This window comes from Aotus nancymaae, unplaced genomic scaffold (genome assembly GCF_030222135.1).
Source record: "Aotus nancymaae isolate 86718 unplaced genomic scaffold, 86718_ANA_hifiasm-v0.15.2.pri h1tg000117l, whole genome shotgun sequence".
Taxonomy (NCBI): Eukaryota; Metazoa; Chordata; class Mammalia; order Primates; family Aotidae; genus Aotus; species Aotus nancymaae.
In genome coordinates this window covers 3,275,035-3,288,670 of record NW_026988532.1, presented here as the reverse complement: position 1 = coordinate 3,288,670, position 13,636 = coordinate 3,275,035, and the positions used below count along the sequence as shown (strand labels likewise).

The window sequence follows — 13,636 nt, the reverse complement described above, 5'->3', positions numbered from 1 at the left end:
TCTTTGGCAATGGGAATAGGCATTCACTTTGGACTTTGACAATATACATGGTTTAATCAGTGCTAATCATTAATAAAACAAAGTGTGCCTAATTCTTACTGTGGTATAGGGCAAAAAAAAAAAAAGATTAATAAAAATAAAAGAAGGCAAGAATACAAAAAAATGAGTGAAGAAATAAAGTGAATATAGCAAATATGACAATAATTATATTCAATGTAAATTGATTAAATGTTTTTGCTAAATGCATTTTCAGACATAATATTTAAAAACAGAGAAAAAAGGTAAAAGTAAAGCTAGAACCAAATAAATGATGCAAATTCTAACCAAAGGAAAGACATTGTAGCTTTATTAGTATTGGATAAAGATCTAAGGCAAAATTAATGCCAAAAATAAAATGGTTGTACATTTATAGTTGAAAATGTTTGACTTTCTGACTAGAAATTTAACAAATATATGTGTTTACTCGCCTTATGTTTAAAATTGCTAAAGTAAAAAACTGACAGTATAGTAAAAATCGGGAAATCCACAATTACGAGAGTTTTAATATAACAACCTTAATAAGAACAAGCAGATTTGAACAAATTTTTATTAACCTGACCAAATGCACACATTCTTTTGTTAATTGTCTACATACAGTCAGAAGTTGAGCCTTTTAAAGAACTGAAACAGAATATACTAATTGGACTAACATCATATAGTATGCTCTTGTTGATATGAACATCTATTTCCAAAGACTTTGTTGTTACATGAAGTGCTATCATGAAGATCTGCGTACATGTTTACACATGGGTGAATAATTCTGTAGGCTAGATATGCATATGTGAAACTTGAAGCACATTTTTATATTTTCATATTATGCAAGTTGCCCTTACAAAGGTATCAATTTTTACTCTCTAGTAGCAATATATTATAGTACCTTCTGCCACACTCCCACTAAAAATTATCAAAGCTCCAATCTTTTGCCTAATATATTAAAAATGATTTATGTTTTTCCAAATTCCTTACAAAGCTGAACATCATTTCACATTTTTTTTTTGTCATTTTGCCTCTTGAGATTTGCTTCTTCCTTTTCCCATCTAGTTTTGCTTTATTTTTTTTCCTTATTGAATGTTTGGAGTTCTTACGTTGTTGTCATGTATTGCAAATAGATCGTACTAATATATGACTGTTTTATGAAGTCTTTCCAATGCAAATTTAAGTAATCATAGATGTTGGTAAGAATTAGGGTGATGCCAAAGGTATGCCTACATTATTATTATTTTTTCAACTACAGCATGCATTGTTTAATGACAGGAATATGTTCTGAAGAGTAAGTCCTTAGGTAATTAAGCCACTGTGCAAATGTCATAGAATGTACTTCCATAAACCTAGATGCTGTAGTCTATTCCTCCTAGGCTACAAACCTGTACAGCATGTTATTGTACTGAATACTACAGGCAACTATAATACATTGTATTTGTGTATCTAAATATATTTAAGCATAGTAACATACAATAAAAATATGGCACAATAAACTTATTGGACAACCATCATATATGTGGTGCATGACTGTATTCATCACACAAAAGGTTTTGTTAATTTTTAAAGTCATTATTTGTTTAACTACAGTGGTTCCTTGTCCCTCCATATCTATGAGGAATTGGTTCCAGGACCCACCATGTATATTAAAAGCAACAACTGCTTGAGTCCTTTATATAAAATGTAGTATTTACATAATCTCAGATTACTTATAATACCTAATGCATCGTAAATGATATGTAAAAAGTTGTTACACTATGTTGTTTAGAAAATGATGACTAGAAAAAAAGTCGCTACATGTTCAGTATAGTACAACCATCCTTTTCCTTGTCTCATCCTTAGCTCTTGTTTAATAAGATTAGATTTAGGCAAGTGGTCAAGAGGATGGGAAGAGAGAGAGAGAGGAACAATGTATTAATGATACTTTTTTTGCTTTGTTTTTTCAGTTGGGGTCTCCCTATGTCACCCAGGCTGGAGTCCAGAAATGCAATCATGATTCACTGCAACTTCAAACTCCTGGGCTTAAGTGATCCTCCCTCTTCAGCCTCCCGTTGTTGGGATTACAAGCATGAGCCATTTATGCCCAGCATTGGTAGTTTTTTTAAAAAATTAAATGCCTTTTTTTTAGTATATTGAAATATCTTTTAATACTTTTTTTTTGAAATATTACCGTACTTAGAACCCAAAGTCTGGAAACCACTGAACAAAATTTTATTCCAATCGTCTATTTCACTGTTAACATTCTCTGATCCTATCATTTATTCTTCTCTTGACTTTCTACATCCTAAGAGAAATACGAAAACCAAAGAGCTTAAGGAGATTTTGCGGCTATATCAATCAGGACAGAACAGGTTATTCTGCAATAATTTTAAAAAAAACTAAAATTTTTCAGTGGCTTACAATAAGCACGTTTCTCATGTTCAACTAGGATCAACAAGGACACTCTTAATTAGTCCCTTTGTAATGTCACAAAAACTTCATTTTGACACATGCTTTAGCAATCTGGAAGCCCCCAAAATAAAACATTATTTCTGCTCACATTTCACAGCCAAAGCAAATCACATAGACATTCCCATATTCAACAGAATGGGAGTATTTCATTTGCAGTGAGGATCACTAGTATTTGTCAACAATAGTATACTGTGTATATGAGATCAGAAATAAAAACTGTAACATGAAAAAGCATTTTCATTGAACATTTGAAAAACAAGAAATATGAGTTTAAATGTATTTTTTAAAGAAAAATACAATATATACAGAGTTTCCCACACTCAACCTCAATCTCCTTCACCTCTATCCTTTCCTTCCTTGGCAAGACATCTGATTTCTTCCCTAGTTTGTATGATTATTTCTATGGATGTGTTTGAGTTACTTAATCTAATGTTCCCATAAACAACATATTATGGTATTCTGTGTAGCTACCTTTTTCTAAGCTTTGAAAAGTTTCATAAAATTGCTCACATCGTCTTCTTGAACTTTTGGATATTCAAAGATCCTGGTATATAAATGTAGTATTAAGTGCTCTTTTATAATTAAAAAAAAAAATTCTTATGTAAAATATCTCTTTTCTCATTTGTTTTTTAAAATCTTATTCTGTCACCCAAGCTGGAGTACAGTGGCACCATCTTGGCTCACTGCAATCTCATCTCGGGTTCAAGTGATTCTCCTACCTCAGCCTTCTGAGTAGCTTGGACCACAGACACGTCCCACCATGCCCAGCAATTTTTAGTAGACAAGGTCTCACTACGTTGGCCAGGTTGGTCTCAAACTCCTGACCTCACATTGATCCACCTGCCTCAGCCTCCCAAAGTTCTGGGATTACGGGCCTGAGCCACTGCACCTGGCCCCTTTTTTTTTTCATTTCTAATTGATACTTTTTAAATGGCCACAACGGCCTCTAGTCTTTATATATTACTCATAGATGTTCTAGTCTTACTTGATTTCTTTGCTTTTTCCTCATTGCTTAGATCTTATGCATGTTGGGTACAGGTTAACTCTTTCCTGATGTTTTTTCAATGTTTTGCACGTGTGTGCCTGTGTGTTTTAAGATTTCCTATTAGCTTTTATGTGCACACTCTATATATACCATTTGTTTTCAGAAAATATAGGGTGGGATATTTAGCAGCATAAGAAAGAACTTTCTATTCTTGAAAACCATCAGTTGTAACTCTTAGGTGTCTGACATGAGGCTTAGCTCACATATCTACTGAATAATCCTATTGAGGTCATTATGTTTTAGTATGCATTACTAAAGATAATGAAATCTAATAAAGTATCTCACAGTTGACACATTAAAGAACTTTCCATTACTCACAAAAGGAAGTGCTGTCTTCTCAAAGAGTAGTAAAGATAACATAATTATTACAAGCACTCAGCACATGTCTTGTTGAGATTTCAAAATTCATTTAGATAATCCTTTCAATCTCCTAGGTTATCAATCTCTTGAATTTATCTCCTTTCCTCACCTTGCCTCTACGCTGCTCCCATCTTGACATCCTAAAACTTATAATCTTAGTACTATACTCTAGTATTTTCAGTCACCTCACTCTTATTTAAAAATATCTCCAAAATTTCTAGTTCCTACCTCAAGAACTCCAATGCATCTTCAACCACAACGCAATCTACAATTGATCATACCATTTTCCACCGTCTAAGCCTTCTTTATTTTCTCACTTCACTCCTTAACCCAGATTACTTTCCATATCCCTCCTTTTATAATCATTCTCTTAAATGTATCAACATCTCATCGCTGTTTTATTCACCTAGGGAAATCTCAACTTTAGTTTAAACTGAATTCTGTACTTAGTGATAGCACCTATGCTGAACTTAACTGGAGGAAAAACCATGTTGACTGAAAATACTTAAACCACAGCCTGCTTAAGAGTATGTTTACTCTTCTACATTCATAGGTATCCATTTTACATCTACTTTTTCTTCCTTAATCCTTCAGGATGTCCTGCCTCTTTATGATCTTGCTTCTTATTTCACTGAGAAAATATAACAAAAACTTGACATGCTCCTTCTATCTACTGAACTACAAACATATACAACTCCATAATCTGCCCTTCATCCTACTGTTTCTAATGAGCTGTTTGTGTGCCTATCTTTAAAACTAACCCTTCTATTTGTATATCAGGTCTATGGCTTCAGCAATATCCCTCTTTCCTGCATCATGTTTTTTTCCTCTCTATTGATAATCAGTCCCATTAACATACAAACCTGCTATATCTTCTATCTTAAAATAAACAACTTTTTGATACTACATTACCCTCCATTAACAAGCCACTTCTCCCATCCCCTTGAAAGCAAGACTCCTTAAGGGCTGTCTTCAATACTCACTATATTAAATTCCTCTCTAATATTCTCTTGAATACCTCCTCTTACTGCTGACACCCACCAAATAAGTCTGTCAACATCGAGGTGACAAACGTTGCTCTGCTTAATCCTAAGAACTCATCTTTCCTAACTCATCAACAGAGCTAATATATTTGATCACTCCTTCCTATTTGAGATACTTTCTTCATTTACCTTCTAACTACTCCTCCTTCATCTCCTTTAATAGTTCTTTACCTGTTTGATATCTAAACATTGGCATGCTCCCGGGTTCATGTCTCCACACTTCTAATTCCTATCTTTAATGTTCTTATTCTCCCTACTTCACTACGCTGTAAGTAAAAGGTAAGAAGCTACTATTCACGACAGCATTTTTACAGGGGAACTGAGCCTTCTTGGGCAGTGCCTCTAAGGTAAAGGTGTAATCACAGATTCAGGAAAGTATTTATAAGAATAAATCAAATTTTAAAAATGAGTTTTTTAAATGTACATACAGCTGAAACTAATTTCATTAAAGAAATAGAATGATTTTACATGGGAAACATTTTACCTTTGAGTGATGTCCTGACAGATGAAAGGTTTAGGGGTACAAAAATGGAAGACAGTATTAGGGCGAGGATACAAATTCTCTATATTGTGATAAATCCCCCACTCCCAAAAAACCAAAATTCCAATAAAACTCAAAGCCAGACAAATATATAAGAACTACAAAAAACAAGATTACAATAAAAAAAAAGTGCATTGGTATCCAGGTAAGAATTTTTAAAAGGTGGTATTTGTAATCATAAAAAAAAAATTTATATTATAAAATTGCCTTAATAAGAAATTTATGTAATCATCTGGTTATGTTTTCCTAGATGCATTAAACCAGATAAAGAAAAAATACAAACACTATTTATTGGAAAGAAAATAATTTATTATATTTGACGGAAGTCATTAAAACACATGTAATATGGTTCCAACACACTGATTTAAAGGCATATTGATTTAATTTTTAAATTCACTTTCATAGCTGTTACACACAGTTCCATAGTCCGGGTAGTGAATTTCTTCCTCTCAAAGTTGGAAACACTTGAAAGACACTGGATTCAACAGAAACCTAAAACATCATAAAAGCCTATTAAAAATAATAACTATAACAGAGTTCATTAGTTTAAAAATAACTAAAAGCTGAACCATTTATATTTAGAAAATTAGTGAATCATGTCAGTATAACAAAATTTATCTAAATAGATTAAAAAACTGTGATTTATAACATTTACAAAATCATTTTAACTGTGCCTATAGAAAAATAATTAAAATTTCTGTATCTACAGCTTTTGTACTTTTAAGGTGAAAACAACCAAATTTTGAACTGTTTTCACAGTACTAATAATAGTAGCAGAATTTTCAACAAAGAAACATAAAGGCTCCAACCCTTCATTTTCCTAGTTATTAATATGAGGTTGGATGGCTAGGTTGATACTAGGTACCTAACCATTTTATTCCAAAAAAGCAGTATCTAAACTGGTCAGTCCTTAGAATTATTAAGGAAACCTTTTCAAATCTGTTTCTTGTACTCCACTCCCAGAGATTCAGATATATTAGTTCTAGGATAAAGTATAGGAATCTTTATGCATAAAAACTCTTTCTTGGTGGTTCTCAACCGTGGTTGCATATTAAAATCAGTCTGAGAGGTTTATGCCAATATCTGTGCTACACTCCCAACACCTTAAATCAAAATTCTGACTGAGGAAAACGGATCAATATATTTGTTAAGGATTTTTTTAGGAGAGAGAGTCTCACTCTGTTACCCCGGCTAGAATGCAGTGGTGAGATCACAGCTCATTGCAACCTCAACCTCTGGGGCTCAAGTGATCCTCCCACCTTAGCCTCCCACATAGCTGAGAGGTGAGGTGCACGTCACCACACTTGGCTAATTTTTGTATTTTTTGTAGAGACAAGGGCTCCCTACATTGCCCATTGTCTCAAACTCTGGGCTCCACTGATTCTTCCATCTTGGACTCCCACAGTGTTGGGACTGAAGGTGTGAGCCACTCAGCCCTTTTTAAATTAGTATTCTTTCAGTTCCAAAACACTCTAACGTGCAGCCAAGACTGAGAACCACTGTTCTTGGTGATTCTGGTCAACGACCAGTCTGGAAACTCCTATTCCTATATACCTGCCAAGACTGTTTTTCACTTAATGTCCTACCATGAGTCAGCATTATGTGTTTCCCCTCTGTTACGCTTTTCTTCTTTTGTTTTAAAAAAGAAAGGGGAAAGAAGAAAGATACCTCTATTGCTATCTATGTCAAAAGAGATTCGCTAAGACTTCAGATAAGAGGTCTGATACTCTTTAGAATTTATATAGTAATCCAGACATCTTAATTTTCAATATTAAGTACTTTTAAAAAGAAAAACAATTCCTTTGTCCAATTAAATTTCATAACATACAAATACCTAAACCAGATATATTATAAAACAGAAAGCATACGTTATTGAATCAGGTTTAGAAAATAAACAAATAGAAGAAACAAGACCATATTTTGGGTTAAAGCAAATGAACACATTCTCTAAGTAAGTTGACCTGATTCACTAACTTTCCCTCAAAAAATTATAACCTAAAAGGACAGCAAGGAAATTCAACAACAAATCTATAAACACATAAAAGATTTGTTCAATCTATACAAATAACTTTAGAAATACTTCATTTGAATAAAGTGTAAAAAAAATACTGCTTAACCTGGATCAGCAGGTGGGGGAAGAATAAACATTTCTAGGGAAAAAACAAAAAACACTGCCCCAAAAAGGATACGACAAGAAAGGATACACTTTGCATGACAGTATTACAGCAGTATTTACGCAGGAATGCTTCTAAAGAAGAACAGCAGAATGCAGTTTAATTTTTTTCTTCGTTTTCAGCATCAGATTTACAAATAAATATTTTTAAAAAACACTGAAATTAATTTTTCCTTTCAAGTGTGTATAAGACTTGTGACTACCCAGTATAAATGTACAATAAAATTCAGGTATTCAAGCCACTCAGAGGGACTAAACATTAAGCAAAATTTTCTCTTACTCATATTTGTCTGTTAAACACCAGTAATTGTGACCAATTTACTTCAAGTTCTTTTAGTTTACAGAGAAAGAAAAATTTAAATAAAAAAACCAAAGGAATATATTTCCACTTATTTCTTAAACAATATAACAAACATTAACATTTAAAATGCTTAATTCTACCATATTTAATCATCAAATTAAGTATGCATTAAAATTATTTTAAAGACAAAAGATTTAACTCCACAAACCTATATTGTTGTGAAGTTTGTTAATAATTTATATACGTATTGTAGAATTTTTTTTTAATGACAGTTTGACTATTTTAACTTTTATTTATTTTAACATTTACTTCAGGTTAATTTTAAGAGCTAAAAAATGCAGCTTTAAGTGTTTATCCCAGGGGTTTTCAAGTTGTGGTCTCAGGATCAGATGCCTCACAATTACCTGAAAACTCATTAATTTAACAAATTTTTAGGTGCCAACAAGGGTGACCAACCTGTCCTGGCTTGCCAGACACTTTCTCCATTTCAGCAGTAAATGTCCGGCATCCTGGAAATTCCTCATTAAAAGGAAAACTGGCATAGCTAGTGCCCTAGGCCCCCATATCAGACCTACCAAATCAAACACTCTTTCAGGGAAGGGAGGAACCTACAAATCCACATTTTATCAAGCTCTCCAAGTAATTATGATATATATTTGAGTTTAAGAACCACTGCTTTACTACAGGCAGAAAAAGTTAAAAAAAGAGTAATAGGTACACTCCCCTTATAAGAGTTAGTCTCCAAACTTAATTTTTACATACAAATGGGCTTTATTCTATAGTCTTGTCTTTTTATTATGTTTTATTCACACTTACCTTTATTAATTTTTAACACTTTCTTTTTCCTTCCTTAGGATCTTGCTTTGGTCTAGCAGATCGAGCAAACTGCTAATATTTTAAAATTAAGGTTTCCTTCAGGAATATGCAAGTAATCTTTTCTAAATAATTCTCAAAAACTTTCTAATGTTTGCTGGGAATATGGTTTTTAATTTACCCAGAGTGCCTCCTGCCTCTCTCTATGACTTGAGAGGAAATTAAAAATTAACTTTTCCTTTATAGTCATTATTTTTTATACATGGACTTCTGTTCTGCTTCTTTACCTATCCTGATGATTTCTAGTTTGCAAAATACAACGACTACTAAAAGCAAAATGGTTAATTAACGATATACTCTGGTTATTAAAATTCTCATGTAGAAATATAAATTATAATAACATGATAAAATGAAATAGTTTTTTTATGACTCCAAATGTACTTCTGTATACTGTAGTCTCTTAGCATGACTATGTACCTTTGAGCTGCACAAGTGAAACATTTAAACTTGGCTGATATTGAACAACCTCATGCTGCTGAAGCTTTTATCAAAAATCTAAATAACATTGTCATGTAACTCAGCTAAGGTAGGTGTAACTGTAACTAAACGAATATCTACAGCTAGAATGCCAATTGTGGACATTTCTAAAGGGTAACATGAAAATTAATTTCAGTTATATTCTTATAAAAATTACATAGTTTTGAAATAGATGGATTTAAAGGATACAACCACCATGGGTTTTCCAAAAAGCACATATCCATTAGCTTCCTTTAAGGCTTTTGCTGCTGCTTTCTCATTAGGAAGTCCAATGAAAGCCTGTCCTTTCATACGACCTTCTTTCATTAAACGTATATCAAACCTAGAAGGAAGAAAGAGTTTTGATTCAAAGGTCAGTTTCAATGATGTGAATGAAAATGTGTTGAACAATTTAAAAATTTGCTATTTCAAATAAAAATGACTACCCCATTTGATAGGCACGTAAATCACTCAGTTTTCTAAAAATGTATTTTGTGTTCTGCACTAAAATTGATTCTACAAGTAGGTGGTATTTGTTTAAGGCATATTTTTATTCTTAACTATCATGAAAGTATGTGATTTTAAAATTATACTACTAGCAACTAGAAAAGAAAACTTCTTCAATTATTATTTATCTCAATTTTTTAAAAGTTCCTTACAGTCTGGTACTATCTGCTCAAATGTTTAAAAAAACAACTATATAACCAACAATAGAAAAATACAAGGGGCTGATAACAGCCAGTTATAAGCGATTATAGAATTCATTATATTATTATTATTATTATTTTTGAGACAGAGTCTCACTCTGTCGCCCAGGCTGGAGTGCAGTGGCCTGATCTCGGCTCACTGAAACCTCCACCTCCTGGGTTCAAGCAATTCTCCTGCCTCAGTTCCACAAGGAGCTGGCATTACAGGAGTCCACCACTATGCACAATTAATTTTTGTATTTTTAGTAGAGATGAAGTTTCACAGGCCAGGCTGGTCTTGAACTAGTGACCTCAAGTGATCCCACCCACTTCAGCCTCCCAAAGTGCTGGGATTACAGGCGCAATCCCAGGCTAGAGTTCATTATATTACTATAAGCAATTATAGAACTTTGAGTAGAAAGAAACCAAAATGATTATCCAGTCAAAACCATCATCTTACAGGTGATGTCTAGAGACAGTGAGTGACTCTTCAAAGCAGATAGACAAAATCTAACGTCAGAAACACAAACCAAATATTTAAATTCCTAATATAGTGATCTATTCCATGGTGTATTCATTTTTCAAAATTTTGAGAGAAAATCATAGTCAAAAGCAACTTAGAAAAATCAGACTGTAATTTACAACTGAAATATTACCTAATATTTAGTCTCTGAAACTACCAAAACAATATAACAAAAAACTATCAAAAAATACAGTAAAATATTTTTTCTTTTTCTTACAATCATGACTCAAAGATGGCAACAAAGAAAAAGACCTAGTATTTTGCATGGCCAGCAAAAGAAAAAAATTTTGGCATCCTGAAAAGAAGAGGTATTTGCCCCTAATGGATATAAATGGAGAATTTTAAAACACTGTTCCATTTGTGTATTCGACCTAAAAAAATACATAGGCCAGATAAGATTTTTAAAATATTGGTGTCACTTGAAGATTAAAACGAAATTTAGTTAGTCACTTCTTTATCTGTACTCAAAAGGCTATCTTTTCTACTTCTTCCTACTTTTAATTTATATGATAGTATGACAGGGAGTCTCTCATACTTTGGAATTACCAAATACAGTAAAGAATGAAATTCTAACTCCAAATATTAGCTGATATGATTTGGCTCTGTGTCGCCACCCCAAATCTCATTTGAATTGCAACTCCTATAATTCCCATGTGTCATGGGAGGAACCCTGTGGGAGGTGATTGAATTATAGGGGCAGGTCTTTCCTTTGCTGTTCTCTTGATAGTGAATGAGTCTCACAAGGTCTGATGGTTTTAAAATAATGTAAGTTTGCCTGCACAAGCCTTCTCTTTTTGCCTGCCACCATCCACGTAAGATGTGACTTACTCCTTCTTGCCTTCTGCCATGATTGTGAGGCTTCCCTGGACACGTGGAACTGTGAGTTTTCCATTAAACCTCTTTCCTTTCTAAATTGCCAAGTCTCAGGTATGTTTACCAGCAGTGTGAAAACAGAATAATAAAGTAAACTAGTACGAGCAGAGTGAGGCGCTGCTGAAAAGATACCCAAAAATGTGAAAGCAGTTTTGGAACTGGTAACAGGCAGATGTTGGGACAGTCTGGAGGGCTCAGAAGAAGACAAGAAAATGTGGGAAAGTTTGGAACTTCCTAAAAACTTGTAAAATGGCTTTCACAAAATGCTGATAATGATACGGACAATGATATGGACAGACTGAGGTGGTCTCAGATGGAGATGAGGAACCTGTTGGGAACTGGAGCAAAAGGTGACTCTTGTTACATTTTAGCAAAGAGACTGGTGGCATTTTGCCCCTGCCCTAGAGACACGTGGAACTTTGAACTTCAGAGAAATGATTTAGGGTATCTGGTGGAAGAAATTTCTAGGCAGCAAAGCATTCAAGAGGCAACATGGGTGCCCTTAAAGACATTCAGTTTTAAAAAGGAAACAGAGCATAAAAGTTAGGAAAATTTGCAGCTTGACAATGCTAGAAAAGAAAATCCCATTTTCTGAGGAGAAATTCAAGCCAGTTGCAGAAATTTGCATAAGTAACAATGAGCCCAATGTTAGTTGCCAAGACAATGAGACAAATGTCTCCAGGGCATGTCAGAGGTCTTCATGGCAGCTCCACCTATCACAGGCCTGAGGCCTAAGAGGAAAAAGTAATTTTCTGTGCTGGGCCCAGGGTCTCCATGTTGTGTGTAGCCTAGGGACTTGGTGCTCTGCCTCCCAGCCTCTCCAGCCGTGGCTGAAAATGGCCAACATAGAGGTTGGGTGGTGGCTTCAGAGGGTGCAAGCCTCAAGCCTTGGCAGCTCTTACATGGTGTTAAGCCTGCCAGTGCACAGATGCCAAGAGTTTGGATTTCAGAGGATATAGAGAAATGCCTAGATGTCCAGGCACAGTTTGCTGCAGGGGTGGGGCTCTCATGAGCCAGAGCAGTGCAGAAGGGAAATGTGAGTTTGAGGCCTCCACACAGAGTCCCTAATGGGGCACTGCCTAGTGCAACTGTGAGAAGAAGGCCACCATCCTCCAGACTCCAGAATAGTAGATCCACTGACAACTTGCACCATGCCCCTGGAAAAACTGCAGATACTCAATGCCAGCCCATGAAGCAACTGGAAGGGAGGCTGTACCCTGCAAAGTCAGAGAAGCGGAGCTGCCCAAGGCCACGGGAACCCACCTCTTGCATCAGTATGACCTGAACATGAGATATGGAATCAAAGGAGATCATTACGGAGCTTTAAGATTTTGAAAGGTTGTATTTATGCAATGGTTCTACCCCACTGTATCTAGGAAGTAACTAACTTGCTTTTGTGTTTTAGGCTCATAGGCAAAAGGGACTTGCCTTCTCTCAAATGAGACTTTGGATTGTGGGCTTTTGAGTTAATGCTGAAATGAGGTGAGACTTTGGACGGCTGTTGGGAAGGCATAATTGGTTTTGAAACGTGAGGACATGAGATTTGGGAGGAGCGAGGGGTGGAATGATATGGTTTGGCTCTGTGTCCCCACCCAAATCTCATCTTGAATTTAACTCCCTTAATTCCCATGTGTCCTGGGAGGAACCCTGCGGGAGGTGATAGAACTATAGGGGTGGGTCTTTCTTGCCCTGTTCTCCTGGCAGTAAATAAGTCTTATGATCTGATGGTTTAAAAAAAAAATGGGAGTTTGCCTGCACAAGATCTCTTTTTGCCTTCCACCACCTACGTAAGATGTGACTTGCTCCTCCTTGCCTTCTGCCATGATTGTGAGGCTTCCCTGGCTGCGTGAAACTGTGAGTTCTCCATTAAACCTCTTTCCTTTGTAAATTGCCCATTCTTGGGTATGTCTTTATCAGCAGTGTGAAAATGGACTAACACATTAGCTTTTATAATATTTATAAATCACAACTCTTTTGCTTTCACAAAACTGGAAGCCTTGCTAATGCAGTTCTTTTAAAAGATGACAATTTACTGTCAGTAAGAATCTAAAAAGTTTTGCTTCATTGCTATATATTCCTGGAGGATTCATTAAAAGAATGGGTTTCAAAGCATAGTCTTTACATCAGAAGATTCAGCATCATCCAGCAGCTTTTTAGAAACACAAATTCATGAGTGCTATTCATAAAACCTAGAAAATCAGACTCTCTGCAGATGGGCCTAGAAAACCATTTTGGCAGGCTCTCCAGGTGATACTTATGCAATGTTAAAGTCTGAGAACCATGGATTTAGAGA

At 34.9% G+C, this 13,636-nt stretch overlaps 1 protein-coding gene across 7 annotated transcripts in view; it reads right to left on the bottom strand.

Moving 5' to 3' along the window:
- Positions 1–5,745: 5,745 nt before the first annotated feature.
- The window catches only part of RNPC3 (RNA binding region (RNP1, RRM) containing 3), a 37,827-nt gene continuing 29,936 nt past the window's right edge, over positions 5,746–13,636 (bottom strand). For 4 of the 7 annotated variants that reach the window (XM_064371068.1, XM_064371065.1, XM_012453084.2 and 1 more), the window contains 3 exons: positions 9,472–9,604; positions 8,749–8,820; positions 5,746–7,706 (listed from right to left, as the gene is read on the bottom strand). In XM_064371068.1, coding sequence (XP_064227138.1) covers positions 8,761–8,820; positions 9,472–9,604 — 193 coding nt within the window. In that variant the 3' untranslated portion in view covers positions 5,746–7,706; positions 8,749–8,760. The remainder of the gene's footprint in view (positions 7,707–8,748; positions 8,821–9,471; positions 9,605–13,636) is intronic. The other 3 variants (XM_064371067.1, XM_012453085.2, XR_010340625.1) reach the window with 2 other exon arrangements.